Source organism: Tursiops truncatus, chromosome 7 (genome assembly GCF_011762595.2).
Source record: "Tursiops truncatus isolate mTurTru1 chromosome 7, mTurTru1.mat.Y, whole genome shotgun sequence".
In the NCBI taxonomy this organism is placed as follows: domain Eukaryota; kingdom Metazoa; phylum Chordata; class Mammalia; order Artiodactyla; family Delphinidae; genus Tursiops; species Tursiops truncatus.
The window spans coordinates 58,122,675-58,138,496 of NC_047040.1; the positions used below are offsets into that span (position 1 = coordinate 58,122,675).

The window sequence follows — 15,822 nt, forward strand, 5'->3', positions numbered from 1 at the left end:
TTCGCCCTTTAAATCCATCCTCGCAGTTCCGTGTGTACTTTCCTAAGGAATTTCTTCTCTGGGCTCATCCTGGCCCCCTGATGGACCCATCCTCAGAAGTTAGTGCACCCTCTTCCAGGAAGCCGGCAGCCCTCCCCGCAGTGATACGGAAGGTCTCCCAGACGCATCCCCCCAGTATGTGAGGCCTTCGCTGCTAAGGAGCCTCCCAGTGATGGGCCCTTCACTTTTCACTTGAGGAAACTGGAGCTCAGAGAGGAAAAGTCTCTTGCCTGGGCTTCCATGGTACACATTTTTTATAACCCATCTAAGGCTGGAACCTAGTTGGAAGAAGAGACCATTGATTAGCTCATTGCTATTCCAAGTGTGATCCTCCAACTCCTGGTTAGAGTCCCCAAAAAATAAGTACAGAAATTTAGAGTAAGCGCTTAGAAACACTTATAGCAATCTGATAGTGGTGTTATGTCTATTGTTTCTAAGATTGTATTTTGTGTGTCTTTTTTAAACGGATTCATTTTTCTAATAAGTCATTGTTATTTTACAAAATATTGGTCCATGACGGATTGGAAATTTTTTTCTTAAAAATTCGTCCTTCCCTTAGATAAGTTTGAAAAGCTGTGATCTGGCTAGCATAGAAGGACTAGTTTATATTTCCCCAAAAGTATAGGTTTTGCACCACTGCTGAGTCGTATGTGCCTTGATTTTTTTTTTTAATTTTAATGCTCGTGTTTAATATGTATTCTAAAAGTTATAACTGGCACACCCAGGGTTTAATAGTGAGTTAATTTAAAAGAAATGTTCACTGAGAAATAGTATAGTAAATAATATAGTGAATTAACTTAATGAAAAATATTAAATAATAACACAGGTAGCATGAGAAGATGACAAAAGTCACAAAAGTTGTACCAGAATGGTTGAAGTTTGGGACACCCTGGTTTATCCTATCCACTCATTTCTATCCATTATTACCTGACTAAAAGCAAGATCCTAGAGAGACAGGATATAGAGACGAGAAGATGGAAAGGTTGGTGGCCATCGTAGGACACCATCCAGTGGAACAGCACAGTCAAGAGATAAGTCAGCACCCAAGGAGGTCAGGTGTCAAAATAAATTTTGAGGCAGAACAGGAGGCCAGGGAGGGCTGCTGATCCAAAACCATGAAGAGAACCAACGTGGACGTGGCGCTTAACCTCTAGACGCCTCAGGATTTTTAATCCTTAAAACGAAGACAATAGGTAATTCAAAAAGCTCTTTCTAAGATGTCCAAGGCATGTTGTTAAGTTATAAAAAGAAGTTTCAGAACAATAGAGGATGATCCTATTAGCAAAAGCGAACTGTATATGCAAAGAGCGTTTCTGGAACTGACTGCCAAGAAGCTCTTAACAGGCTTGCTTCAGAGGAGGGTTGGAGGCCAGTGGGGAAAGGGCATTTTATTTATTAATTTTTTTTCAACTGAGATATAATTGACATATAACATTGTATAAATTTAAGGTGGACAGCACATTGATTTGATACATTTATGTATTATAATTACCACCATAGTTTTAGCTAATGCCTCTATCACATCACATAATTATCATTTCTTTTTTGTGGTGAGAACATCTAAGTTCTGGTCTCTTAACAGCTTTGAAGTATATAATACAGCATTGTTAACTATAATCACTATGCTGTACCTTAGATTTCCAGAACTTATTCATGTTTTAGTTGCAAGTTTGTACTCTTTAACACCTCCCCATTTCCGGGGAAGGGCATTCTAGACCCCGCGTTTATCCTTCTGTCAGGTTATAGGGAAGGCTCCGGAGTCAGGCTGCCAGGCTTTGAATCCGAGCTCCTCCTCTTACCAGCTGGGTAACTGGGTTGATGATTTAACTTCCCTGTGCCTCAGTTTCCTTGACTCTAAAATGAAAGTCATGACTCACAGGGTTGATGAATTAGTATACTTAAAATGCTAAAAACGGTGCGTGACCCACAGTAAAAGCTATATAAATGTTAGCTGTTATTATCGTGAGCAAGTACTACTTTGTAATTTAACTAAGACCCTTTCAGTTTCATACACAGAGATTCTGTTTAGCCTGCTTCAGGGTTTTTCTTAGCTCTCTCTCTGCCTCTAATAAATAGCTGGGTCAGGTATCAAGCTAAACTTGCCCAGGTTTACTCCTTGTGGCCCTTGCTGGCATCTGTGAAATCAGAGCCTTTCAGAAGGGCTGGGGCGAGCCTCAAAGGACTCTCACGGCTGCCAGAAGTACCACTGGGTTTGGGGAAGACGACTCTCCCCAGGACCAGGCCAGACCAAGCCAGTTTCCAAGTGTGACAGACACACGCCTACTTCCGAGTCCATTTGCTGGCGTCTTAGTGTTCCCACTCCCTAAAAGAACCCTGAAAAAACAAAATCCCAATTTCACAGTAAGAATCTTTCCCAGGAATTCTGAAATTATAGAAAATACCCAAAGGTTTTATTTATTTATTTATTTTTTATTTTTTGGCTGCTCATCGCAGCTTGTGGGATCTTAGTTCCCCGACCAGGGATCAACCCCACACCCCTGCAGTGGAAGCACGGAGTCTTGACCACTGGACCGCCAGGGAAGTCCCCCCAAAGGTTTTAAAGCAGCACCATTGTCAGCTGTGCAGTCTCTGTGGGCTAAGCTTTCAAAGGGATTAGGGAACTATGTTCAATATCCTGTAATAAACCATAATGGAAAAGAATTTAAAAATAAAAAAAATTTTTAAAGGGATTAAACATCAGGAACACCTTAGCCCAGAGGAACATGAAGGGAGTTGGGGGGTAATGGAAATGTTGTATATCTTGACTGTGGCGGTGGCTACACGATTGTATGTGTTTGTCAGAATTCACAGGACTGTACACTAAAAGGGTGATTTTACTATTTGTAAATTATACCTCCAATCTGCCTTAAATTAAAAAGAAAAAAATCTCTTGTCAGTGTAACCAGAGGGAATTATTTTCTAAAATTTTGGTGGATTAAAAAAAAATACAGCTGAGCCTTTTTGATAAAGACAATTCTCCTCTAGCACCAGGTTAGTTCCAAAAGACAAGAAAGAGATGTTCTTCAGAGAACATTCTAGAGGATGAAGCCTCATAGTATCCTGCAAATTCCTCTCAGACTTAAAATTCCCTGCTCGTCTCTAGCCATCCACCCCTTGCTCTGTTGGTTACGGCCAGATTGTGGTCTGAATTTTCAGAGACTTTTATCAGGGAGTGACTCTTCCTGCATTAAAAATGGATGTAATGTATTGCTGCATCTGCTCCCAAATGTCTGGGTCTTAAAAAGAGTGACATCGGGTCTAAAACTTGTAGAGAATTTACAGCCTATTGCCAAGAATCTTAATAACAAGCTCCCAATGCGCTAGCTGTCCCCACCGAGTGTTGTACTACACGATTTTAATTCAAAAGATGAATACGAGTTTGCGTGTTTCGTTTCAGGCCAATACAGAAAAGCCTACCTTGAATAAGTCAGAGCAGGCTGGGAGAAATGCTCTTCTCTCTGACATCAACAAAGGGAAGAAACTAAAGAAGACAGTCACCAATGACAGAAGTGCACCGATATTGGACAGTAAGTGAAAAAAGTTATTTTCCATGGAGATAAATGGTTTATGACCTAACAATCAACTCTACTCTTCCCACCAAAAAAAAAAATTTTTTTTTTTTTTTTTGGTTAACAACAGCTGCAAAGCTAGCAGAATAAGGGACTGTATCACTCATTGTAGGCCATGGCTCTGGCTTGGGTTCCCTCTAATGCTGCAGGAAGCCAGTATAATAATTCTTTGTCCAAGACACACACAGCAGCAATTCTCTGAATTATTCACAACTCTTTACAGCACTTTCTGGAAATTAACCCTTTGCTCATCTTACCACAGCGCAAAAGGCAGCATGAAATATGGAAAGAGCCCTAGTCTTGGAATCAAAGGATGTAGGTTCGAGCCCTGACCATCTCCAACCCTTTGTCTTCATTTGTAAAATGGAGATAATACCTGTTCTACTACCCTCACAAGCTTGTTGTGAGCATCAAATGAGACAATGCTTCTGAAAGTGTTTTGTTGCCTGGAATGTATAATTCAAGTGTAGTTATGATTATTAGGGGGTTAGAGAGAGAGGAAATGAGATCACAGCTTTGCTCATTGACCCATCATAAATCTGAGATACTTTCTGGAACAAGGCAGGGTATGTGTAAACAAACAAGTACCCACCATACAGGGCTACTTATTAACATTTACAACAGAATGAAACATTACAGATGGCTAGAATCTACCGGAAGTTAATTATCAGGCCTCAAGACTATCATCTCACACTCCTCACACATTTCCACTGCCAGCCAGATGTGCCCAGAATTCATCCTCGACCACAGATGCCACTTGGACTCAACAGGAATTAGACTGTCCTAAGCTCACCAGAGGGAGTTTGGAGACAAGTGAATAACGATGTAGGATTTTAGCCAAGTGGAGGAATTTCTAGGAAAAGTGCCTAACGAGTAGAAGAGAAAGATCAGTGTTAGGTGAGAACATTGGTGAGGGAGGAAGGTGGAAAAGAGGAAGACCAAGACAAAGGCCTTTGAGTTTTGCTCTGTTACCAGGCAAGGTGGTGCAGATGGAATGCACCACACCTCAGTGGAACTAGAGGGTCTTTGACTTTCGATGAAGTCTTACCTCTGGGTCAGAATGCCCACAAAATGGTGTGGTTATTGTATAGTCAATTGCTTAGTTTTCCTGATCTGTGTCACAAGGTTCTCCCTGGGGTTGCCCAGCCCAGTCGCTTCTTTCTGGGGAGCTCTGGTCCAATACCCATTGAATCATGGTGCCTGGGATGGGGCCAGAGGAACTCCACAAACTGCCAACCTCTAGACCAGAGCCCAGTGGTTCTCTCCACTACGAGAGGGAGCCTAGGCTCTGGAGAATTCCCTAGATGTTGAAGGAGAATGGACAGTCTGGGGCCTAGTCCTGAATCCACTAGTGGAAGTTCATTATATTCTTCAAGATACACTTCTCTCATTAAATGGAAAAGAGTGTTAGTTCTCCCTCCCATCTGCTCAGTGATGTTTAAGAATGCACTTTGCCTTGTGGACACCAGATGCAACCCAATGCATGCCCTTGTTCATGAACTTAACTGGACGCTAACACTGTTGTTAGAAGCTCTTTGCAAGTGGCAAAGTCCATCCATGGTTTTGTATTTGTTTGCAGGTGAAACCTCCCTGGGTTCTATGTCAAAATGTTGACCATGGTTATACAGGATATAACTCTTGAGGTCAGCTTTGTCCTCCAATTTAATTGTTAGCAGAGTGACCTAGAGCCAGTTAGCTGTCCTCAACTAGTGTAGCTTCTCTATCGGAAAGCTGTACAACTGTTGCAAGTTAAGAACACTAGTGGACGATGTCTGATAGAACAAGTTCATCGATCTCTTTGAATGTTCAATACCAGGTAAAGATGTCCTATGAAATGCAGTATTGCAGAATGCATCATTCATCAACCAATAACATTTTAATGTCAAGGGCATTATTAATATTATTGGCAATAATTTAAATGAGTAAAACTTTTAAATTTTATATGGAAGCAATTTTGCATGCACTTCCAGAAATGGTTATTCTAATTTGATATAGCGTACTAGGCGAAGTAATTCTTGTGAGTTCAGTATCAGATTGTTTCTTCTATCAGCAGAGTTCCCATAAGTATCCCAGAAAGTTCCACACCTAGAAAAGATACAGAGCTGACACAGACTTATGATCAATCTAATCCAGAAAAAAAGAAAACACAAATGAATAAATAGAGCTCAGAAAGCAGATTAAATAAAAGATTCAAAGCAGATTTTCTAAAATTAAGGATGCTACAATGAAGTTATTCTTAAAGAATTTAACTTTTTAAGAAAAGTACAAATTTACCAAAAATCATTCATGAAGCTTCAGTGAGCAAGGAAAAAGTTGAAAACTTTATCAAATTACTTTTTCTCTAAAAAGCTTTAGAGCCAGATGATTTTATCAGAAAATTATTTCAGATTTTAAGAAACAACAAATTCAAATGCTATATAAATCATTCCTAAATGTAGGAAGACATGGAAAGCTATCTGTTAGGTATAATGAGATTGGCATGATCTTAATATCAAAACATGACAAAGGCAGCATATATACAGAAAGAAAGCTGGTGTATCAGTGTCTCAGGGGACACGTGGCAATGCCTGGAGGCATTTATAGTTATCACAACTTGGTGAGGGAGGGTTCCTACTGACACCTAGTGGGTAGAGGCCAGGGATGCTGTAAACATTCTACAGGGAACAAGATGGTCACCCACAACAAAGAATTATCTGACCCCCAAATGTCCGTAGTTCCAAGGCTAAGAAACCCTACTATAGACCACTTATGATCACAGATGAGAGGATACTAACTAAAACTCCAAAAACTCTAATTCAATAGTATGTTAAAAAAAATAATTCACCAAATCCAGAGTTTGTCTCATTTTTAATGTTAGAAAGTCTATATATCCATCATATCAAATAAGGAAAACCATATAATGATCTCAGCAGATCCTGGATAGGCATTTGATAAAATTCCATGCCATAAGAAAGTCTTAAAAACCCAGAGTGGAAGGATCCTTGCTAACCACGAATACTTAGAAAAAAAAGTTATTTCAAAAGTTATTTCAAAGTATGTAACTTGGGGGTTTCCCTGGTGGTGCAGTGGTTAAGAATCTGCCTGCCAATGCAGGGGACACGAGGTCGAGCCCTGATCCAGGAAGACCCCCACATGCCGCCGAACAACTAAGCCCGTGCGCCACAACTACTGAGCCTGTGCTCTAGAGCCTGTGCTCCGCAACAAGAGAAGCCACCTCAATGAGAAGCCCATGCACCACAACGAAGAGTAGCCCCCGCTCGCCACAACTAGAGAAAGCCCGCACACAAGAACGAAGACCCAGTGCAGCCAAAAATAAATAAATAAATTTATTTTAAAAAAAATGTAACTTTGAAACATTAGAGGCATTCTCATTAAAATCAAAACATGATTTCCTTTATTTTTAAAATACTAATAATGTTAATAATTTATGTTTAAGATAAATATATAAATGTATATTTATTCTTTATAATTATTTTAAAATAAATTGTCTTTAAATTAATAAAACATTAATAACTTACACTGTTATGGAAGCTCAGTCATCAAAGTAATTTCTTATATAAAACAGAAATAAGATACACAACTCCTAGAAAAGAAGGCATACACCTTACCTTTATTATTTGCAGAGCATTTGTCTACTAGAAAATCCAAGGTAAAAAATAAATTTTAATTCTGAAAATGCAGGAAAGTGATTTATTAGATATCAAATGAAATTTCCTGATGCCAATAATAACCAAATCCAAAATATAGTAGGAAAAACATTCCTTTCATAATTTCAACAAACAAAAATGTATTTGAAGTGACTCTAAAAGAACTATGGGTGACCCACATCATGAAAATTACAAAACTTTACTGAATAAATCAGAAGACATGGGAAAATATACCAGGTTTCCATAAAGTCTAAATATCATGAAAGTGTCAGTTCTCCCAGATTAATTTGTAGATCTCGTGTAATACTTACCAAAGACTCAACAAGGTTTTCCAGGGGTAGAACTTTAAACAGTACTTAACCTCATAAAACATATATACATACATAAATTGTTAAGAGACAGTTTTTTAAAGAGGGTATAATCATGGCTCTAATACAGATATAAAATAAACATATATCAAAGATTTTATTTAGCTCATTAATTAATGAGGGAACCAAGATAATGTTATCAATTCAAAGGAGAATTCGAAGTACCACACATATGTAGGCAGGTGAGTGTTGAAATGAATTTACAAATAGGTGCAAAACAGGTCAATCAATTGCATGACACTGAACACAACCAATATGCATTTCTATGGACAAATATCATTTGCATTATTATCAGTTTTGTACAATTTAATAGAGTTGCAGACTAGCTCAAAGGCAATGGGAAATAACCCAGAAGGCTAGACTGGATACTTAGTAATCTTTTTCTTTCTTCTTCCTTTTTTTTCTTGTTTTCTTGTTTGCCTATTTTGAAATCTTTCACAGTTTTTTGGCAACAAATGCAAAATAAAACAAAATCTTTGCATCGTCTCAAGTTGCAAAGATTTAAAAAATGTTAAAGTCTACTGTTGGGTTTTATGATATTAAAAAATTGAAATCAACCCGGAAGGCCATCAAATAGGTAGATGGATAAATAAATTACAGTACATTCAGTGTTCTAAAACACAATGCAATCCTTTAAACTCATGTTTTCAAAAAATATTTAGTGACATGGGAAATGCTAACAATAAAGTATTGACTGAAAAAAGCAGGCTGAAAACTATGTAGTGAATTTGGTCGTGAGAAAAAATATGTAAAATGAAAAAACAAAAAAAAACACCAAAACCTGGCAGGGAAAAATACACCAAAAAAGTGGGTATTTCAATGAAGCAAAATTATGGGATATTTTATTTTCTTCTCCTTTATTTTTACTGTTTCCTTTCTTCTCACCTTTTATTGCGTCTCCTCCCTTAAGACTTTCTTTCTTTGAAGATACTTTTATTTACCAAATCCTATGATACACAATGGATATTAACTCATGTGGCAGCCAGCCAAGCAGGGGAAAGTCATTATCTATTACTGATTCTTCTACCTCTGGGCTTGCGACTGCCCTGGAGTAGAAAGAACCCTCTGCTTTTCTGATGGAGGATAGGGTGAATCCTTAAAGTCCTACCCTTTAATGAAATTCCAGGTGTCCACCATGGGCTTAGGTTCTGCCAGCTCCCTGTTATATTGTGATTGTTTACTTGGGCGAGGACTGGTAAAGTTCTCTGGTGGTGTCTTCATACATGTGTAAAGGCTGTGTTTTCTTCCTTCTGCAGAACCTAAAGGAGCTGGTGGTGGTGGCGGAGGCGGCAGTGGGAGTTTTGGAGGGGGTGGACCACCCGGTTTGGGAGGACTGTTCCAGGCTGGGATGCCAAAGCTGAGATCCACAGCCAACAGGGAGAGTGGTAAGGAGAGTTTCCTTCCTTAGTTACTGAAGACCAGGCTGAGTCTGGCGGTTTTGAGACTTGGCATCCCCTCTAAGGCATTGTGCCCTGTGAAACATTTTAGATTTCTTGAAATGTTAACACTGTTTTATAAGAGGGACTCAAGGGACTTTCCTGGTGGCACGGTGGTTAAGAATCCGCCTGCCAACACAGGGGACACGGGTTCAAGCCCTGGTCCAGGAAGATCCCACATGCCACAGAGCAACTAAGCCCGTTCTCCACAACTACTGAGCCTGTGCTCTAGAGTCTGCGAGCCACAACTACTGAGCCTACGTGCCACAACTACTGAAGCCCGCACACCTAGAGCCTGTGCTCCGCAACAAGAGAAGCCGCTCTGCAATGAGAAGTCCGCGCACCACAACGAAGAGTAGCCCCCGCTCGCTGCAACTAGAGGAAGCCTGCGCACAGCAACAAAGACCCAACGCCGCCAAAAATAAATGAAATAATTTTTTACAAAAAGAGGGACTCTATTTAGCATCTTTTTTTTTTTCTTTTTAAATCAGGATCAGACAGCTCCATCGAGCTGTTAAATATTTGCCCAGTGTCCTTGGGGTAACTTGTACTTTTTTGTACTTTCCTAAAGGGTAAGCTAGAGTGGGAAGAAAAGGAAGGAGCAAATGGGACTTGCCACCCCTGGAAACTCTGCCTGGTGACCTGGCAGATTCAGCTTTCTTTGTGAGGTAGTCTGACCCACCTGTTGAGTGTAGTAAATACTTGTGGGTCTCTTTTCAAATACACAATGGAGCATGTCATATGAAATATAATTACGTATCTCACAAAACCTAAAAAGGTGTTTTGCCTGACATTTGGCATTTTAGAACTAGTGATTCTAAGTATTCTCTGCAGGAAGCCATGGAAATGAGTCCTACAGGATTGTCTGTGAACACGATGGCACAGAAAAAAGTTAAACCTGGTCATGCCTAAATAAAATACCTTACAGAGTGTGTGAGGCTCTCCCCTGACTATGACAGAAGCTCAAGAAATTTCCCCATGAAACTTTACTTTTTAATGTTTACTGTGTTAGAAGAATTTTATTTCTAATTCCATGGTCTTTTAAAATGTCCACTGGGAAAGTGTGAAACTGTCACATTCATATGAAGATAAAGTCACTGAATCCTCAGGGTTACCTGGCTATTTTAGTTTTGGATTGTCAACATCTAGAAGGAGACTCAAGAATATGAGAGATTCTATCTTGCCAGGCCTGCATTTAAATCTGTTTATTTAAAACCCACTGAAAGGACTTGAGGCCACTGACAAATGTATACATTCAGTACTTTAACAGTAGGTGAAGAAATTCAGGCAAAAGACAACTGGAAGTAAAACAATGAAATGAAGATGGAATTTAAGTTAGTACACAAAATGCTACAGTATTTGCATAGTATACTATCTGCATAATGGGTCCCATCCCTGTAACATATATGTGGATAGTAACTGCACCTTTAATCCAAATTTGGAAGGTAAAACTTATCACAAGCTGGTGACATAGAACTATACCACACAGTCAAGGAAAATATAGCTCATGTCTAGTGCTAAAGTCAAAATAAAAAATTCTTTCTAGAGTTCACATTATTCATAAATCCAGCCAGATGTCTCTCATCGTGCCTTGGATAAAATCTGAACGCCTTCTGGCCGACAAGGCTCTCTATGACCCGGCCCCTGCCAGCCACTCAGGCTGCATTTCGTAGGGTTCTCCTCCATGCTCACTGTGCCCCACACACATAAAAGCCTTGGTTTTTTAACCTGAAGCTCATTTCCACCTCAGGGTCTTTGCACCTGCTGGCCCTGACTGAAGCACTTCTCTTCCTCCTCTCCATGGCGGGCCTTAGCTCAAATGTCACATCCTCAGAAGGGCCACCCCCATCTAACCTGGCCTCTCTGGGCATTCTTCATCTCATCAGCCTATTTTAGTTTCTTTTTAGTCCTTATAACTATCTGAAAATATTTATGTTTACTGGTTTTTTGTTTATCTCCCCCAGAAGAACATAAACTACAAGAGAGCCAGATCTTTTCTGTTTTGTTTACTCCTCTGCCTCTAGCATCTAGAATAATGGCTGACGTATAGTATAGCAGGTTAATATTTGGTATATTAATTAGCTCATAGTTGAACTGGGTAAAGTTTTTTCAGACTAAGCATTTTACAAGAATTAGTTTAGGTTCTAAGAGACTCTGGGGTGGTGGTTTGGGTTTTTCCATAACTTTGGTTCCTCTTTAGCTCTTCCCTTTGTTGAACCAAAGTAGTTGAATATTAATTGTGTATTAATAGTAGGGTTGTTCTGTCCTGTCAGTATTAAAGTGGAAGTTGACCTAGTAGGGAAAAACGTTGTATAGTTGCCTACTTGTTGGTAGATTAAGACCATCCACTGGTGTCAACTCTTTTAAACTTTGACAGTTTCTTTTTCCTTTGACAGTTTCTTATTTCAATCATAACTCTTCCACTATATTTTTCCATTCTCTCTTAGAAATTTACCTTTAAAGGTTCTAGGTAAGCCCTCCCATACAGAAACTTATATTGGGATAACTAATTTCTTCATCTAAGAAAGCTACATTATTTTTCAAACCTGAGAGGTACAGGGTGGGGGGACAGGGATAGTGATGGCGAGAAAAGAAAATCATTAGCAGAAATCCCATGTACCAGTGCCATCCTGTTCTCGACCTCTTGTAATGAACGGATGTCTCCAGAACTCTTACCAACCTCATCCTGGTTCTTGTCCATCCATAATGCCAAGAGAGCTCTCCAGAATCCCTTTGAAAGCTGATGGGTTGTGGAATCTGGGAGTAGAAGAGAAACAGAGAGCTGTGATCTGTCCCTCTGCTTCCAGGAAGGACACAGAAAACCTAGTTTATATAAGTAATAGTTACCTGTCGTTTGCAGCATCTAGGAAAGGGCTTCCAGTAGCTGGCAATTTACTCTAGTTCTCTGATTGCCTTTAAGGTTCCTAACTTTCTGATTTTTTTTTTTTCTGTTCTTCAGATTCTGGAGGGAGCCGACCCCCGATTTTGCCACCAGGAGGAAGACCGACATCTGCCAAACCTTTCTCGCCCCCAAGTGGCCCAGGGAGGTTCCCTGTGCCTTCTCCAGGCCACAGAAGCGGACCTCCAGAACCTCAGAGGAACCGAATGCCTCCCCCGAGGCCCGACGTGGGCGCGAAGCCTGATAACATTCCGCCTCCAGTGCCTAATACTCCAAGACCCGTTCAGTCAAGTCTGCACAACCGGGGGTCCACCCTAGTGCCCGGGGCCCCCAGGCAGCCCAGCCCCGGGCCGACTCCTCCCCCTCTCCCCGGAAACCGAGGGGCTGCTTTCGGGGGAGGCTCCACCCGCCAGACCCCGTCAGGCTCCTCCTCGCCCTTCTCCAACCGGCCTCCCCTCCCCCCTACCCCGAGCAGGGCCTTGGATGACAAACCCCCTCCTCCGCCCCCTCCAGTGGGCAGCAGGCCCCCCATCCACAGGGAGGCCGTCCCTCCGCCTCCCCCTCAGAACAGCAAGCCCCCGGTGCCCTCCACCCCGCGGCCTTCCCCCTCCGCGCAGGCCCCGCCCCCGCCCCCCAGCCGGCCGGGCCCTCCCCCAGTGCCCCCAGGGTCCGGTGGCGGGGGCGGCGGCGACGAAATCCCGAGGCTCCCACAGCGGAACCTGTCCCTCTCGTCGTCCTCGTCGTCGTCATCATCCGCGCCTCCCTTACCTTCACCTGGGCGGTCGGGACCTCTTCCTCCCCCGCCCAGCGAGAGACCTCCTCCTCCAGTGAGGGACCCACCGGGCAGATCAGGTATGGCCAGAGCGCGGTGAGTTGTGCCCCTGTGACCCAGCCAGCCCAGAAGTCACTACCAACTGCACACGAAGAGAGCCCAACAAAAGCTTAAGTGAACTCTTGGGCTGCTTTGACCTTGGAAGTGACACATAACCCATATGATTTCCTCTTGGCCTCACATAACCTCTGAAGAGAGTGGGACCCATACTTCTGTCCACGTTTCAGAAGTGAGGAGACTAAGTAACCAATGAAGTGAAATGATCCCAAGCGAGTTAATAAAGAACAGGCCACTCACTCACCTTCCATCTCACCACTCTACCTGACATCTCCTGAAAGGGAATTTCTGCTGTCTTAACTGGGAACTAAATACCCATCTCCTGCAGGAGGGCCCATTATTCCAACAAGAAGGGCAGTTATTTAAGAGTGAATGCACTTCCCCTGTACTTCTCTTCATCGGTCAAGTTTTGACACATACTAGAGTCCATTTTGCTGTCTGTTCACATCTCTGACACATAGATCCCTTGGAGAATCAGATAAAGGTATAATAAGGCCTTCTCTCCATAAAAATGCTCATAAGCATAAACTCAAAATTGCCTGCTGTTTCATGGATTGAAGGACCTGCTGAAGCCCATCTGTGTCCCCACCCAGGGCTGGAAACCTGGATCTAAGGGGAGAACCTGCACAGTGTGAAATGAAGTGTGAGGAGTCTGTACTCTCTCTCCTACTTTTAATAGGTGCTTGTTTGTTTTCTGTTTGTTATTGATGGATTCAGAAGAACTATCTAGTTTTGGAATTTAACCTTACCATACCTACAGGATGTCTGGAAATGGGGCATTTTGTGCTCTGTGAGAAGCTAACTGACCTTTGACCCCCTGACCTCAGGAACCTAATAAACACTTTTTTAAAATAGTCCTCAAACTTGACCACATACTGGAATCACCTGGGAGCTTTAAAAACCACCATGCCTGGGTTCCTACCCCAGGATTTCTGGTTTCATTGGTCTGGGTTACAAACTGGGCATCAGGATATTTGGAAGCTCCCCGGTGACTGTAATGTGTAGCAAAGTGAAAACCACTCCTTCAAACCACTTTGCCAGGGAGAGTCAGCTACAAATATAAAAAGTCGGTAGTCTATTCAGTCTAGACATTGTGGCAGCTCATTAAGTATGCTTCAATGAACAAATAAGAACAAGTAGTCAGATGAATGAAATGCATCATTTTCTTCTTATCCAACAGGTATGGATTTTCCCACAAAATGGCTGAGGAGCTGTTTGCTTGGTTCTACCAAATGATTTAATCAACAGATTAAATATTCCCCCAAATAGGATAGGCAGTGATATATATTTGTTGTTTCTTTCAATTACATTAAGTCATACCTGTTTATTGTACAAAATACATAAAAGTATAATGAAAATAAAAATCATCTATAATTCTGCCACCACCATCATCCAGATATAACATTGTTTATATACCCTTTCAGTCTTTTTTAAATGCATATATATACATGTTTGCAAAATTAGTATCATACTACATATATTGTTTGCTAATTTTCTTTTTATTTAATTTAGCTCATTATTTTCTGACATGATTAACTCTTCTTTTACAACCTGACTTTCAATGGCTGCATAATATTAAATCCCACAAAAGTACCTTGGCTTATTTATTAGTCACGTGGTCATACGGGCCATTTCTAGAGTTTTGCTATTGCAGATAATGCAGGGATACATTCTTGTAGCCAAATATTTGTGCACGTCTCTGTGTATTTCTTTTGGATGAAGTCCTAGGAATGGAATTCCTAGGACAATGGATGTACACAGTAAACTATGGATTTCATAGGTATTGCCAAATTAGCCTCTAGAAAATTCCCACCAATTTACATTTCCATAAGGAACCTATGAGAAGTCATCAAGGGCCATCTATATTTTGAGAGGTGGCTTGGCTTCATTGTTAGGGGAGTGTTTTAGAATTTGACAGAATGGAGTCAAATCCTATTCTTCCACTCATTAGTGTACTGATTTGGGCTCTTTAACCTTCCAACACCTCTGAGGCCTCACCTGCTGTCCTGATGCTCCTCGGGGCTGTTGTAAGAATTAAATGAGACCAGTGTGTATAGTGGTTATCTTACTTCCCCCCATGTAGTAGCATTCAACAAATGATCGTTTTCATTATTATACTGCCAACAGGAAATAGAAATCTGTTTTCTGTTATGCTTGCCTAGGTTTGGAGCAGAGGGCTGGAAGGTTGGAGAGTAAGGAACATGAACAGTTACTTTAAAAGAGAGAGAGATCAAGTTGATCAGGTTACGTAGTACCAGGCCCCATAGTATTGGAAGTCTAGTTTGCATTCAGTGACAGTTATGTGGTGGTACTACCACTGCCATTAAGCCCACAGCGTGTGAGCCACTTCTCCCCCCAGTAAATCTACTCATACTAACTAGGACTCCAGCAGTGAGAAGTAGATGGGGCAATGAATAAACCCTACCAGATTAGGCACTGAAGACTCCTTGGGAGACGAACCAGGGCTGGGCATGCCTCCCACCTCCATCAGAGATCTGGGTGGGTCATTCACTTTAAGGTCCTCTAGTTGGATTCTGAATCTGTAATTAACAAGACATATTTATACTTATAGCACCATAAGACATTGTGTTTACATAAAGATGTCAGCATGTTGCTAGTGGAACACACCACTGAAGGTCAGGAATAATTACTAAGGCCATTTTGATTTGCATGAGAGATGCTCAAGTTCTTTTTTTCTTTTTAAAAATTTACTCATGACCCAAACAGCCTCTGCATTTGGAGGATGGGAAAAGCAAGATATGTTCCTTTGTACTATCAAAAAGAAGAATTTACTTTGAATTATTTACTAAGAACTTAAAATTTTCTGATTATACCACACCACTGCATTTTTAAAACATGGTTTCAAATACTATATAATACTTTTTATTTGCTTTTTGACTAAGTATTTCTGGCAACAGTGCAGTGAGAAAGGTGTTCTTTCATAGACAGGAAATCAAGTTCCACAGGACAACCAG

General features: G+C 41.1%; 2 protein-coding genes across 35 annotated transcripts in view; one reads left to right on the top strand and one right to left on the bottom strand.

Annotated features, from left to right (window-relative positions):
• The window catches only part of WIPF1 (WAS/WASL interacting protein family member 1), a 114,657-nt gene that overhangs the window by 90,659 nt on the left and 8,176 nt on the right, over positions 1–15,822 (top strand). For all 9 annotated transcript variants that reach the window (XM_019922541.3, XM_073807552.1, XM_073807551.1 and 6 more), the window contains 3 exons: positions 3,437–3,566; positions 8,880–9,008; positions 12,019–12,810. In XM_019922541.3, coding sequence (XP_019778100.1) covers positions 3,437–3,566; positions 8,880–9,008; positions 12,019–12,810 — 1,051 coding nt within the window. The remainder of the gene's footprint in view (positions 1–3,436; positions 3,567–8,879; positions 9,009–12,018; positions 12,811–15,822) is intronic.
• LOC141279176 (uncharacterized) overlaps positions 1–15,822 on the bottom strand; it is a 118,704-nt gene that overhangs the window by 20,558 nt on the left and 82,324 nt on the right. For 11 of the 26 annotated variants that reach the window (XR_012333078.1, XR_012333093.1, XR_012333094.1 and 8 more), the window contains one exon: positions 11,740–15,822. This exon is cut by the window's right edge and continues 30,844 nt beyond it. Coding sequence is in view for 5 of the 26 variants with exons in the window: in XM_073807561.1 (XP_073663662.1) it covers positions 11,736–11,816; positions 15,273–15,387 (196 nt within the window). In the remaining 21 variants the exon portion in view is untranslated. The other 15 variants (XR_012333087.1, XM_073807557.1, XM_073807559.1 and 12 more) reach the window with 10 other exon arrangements.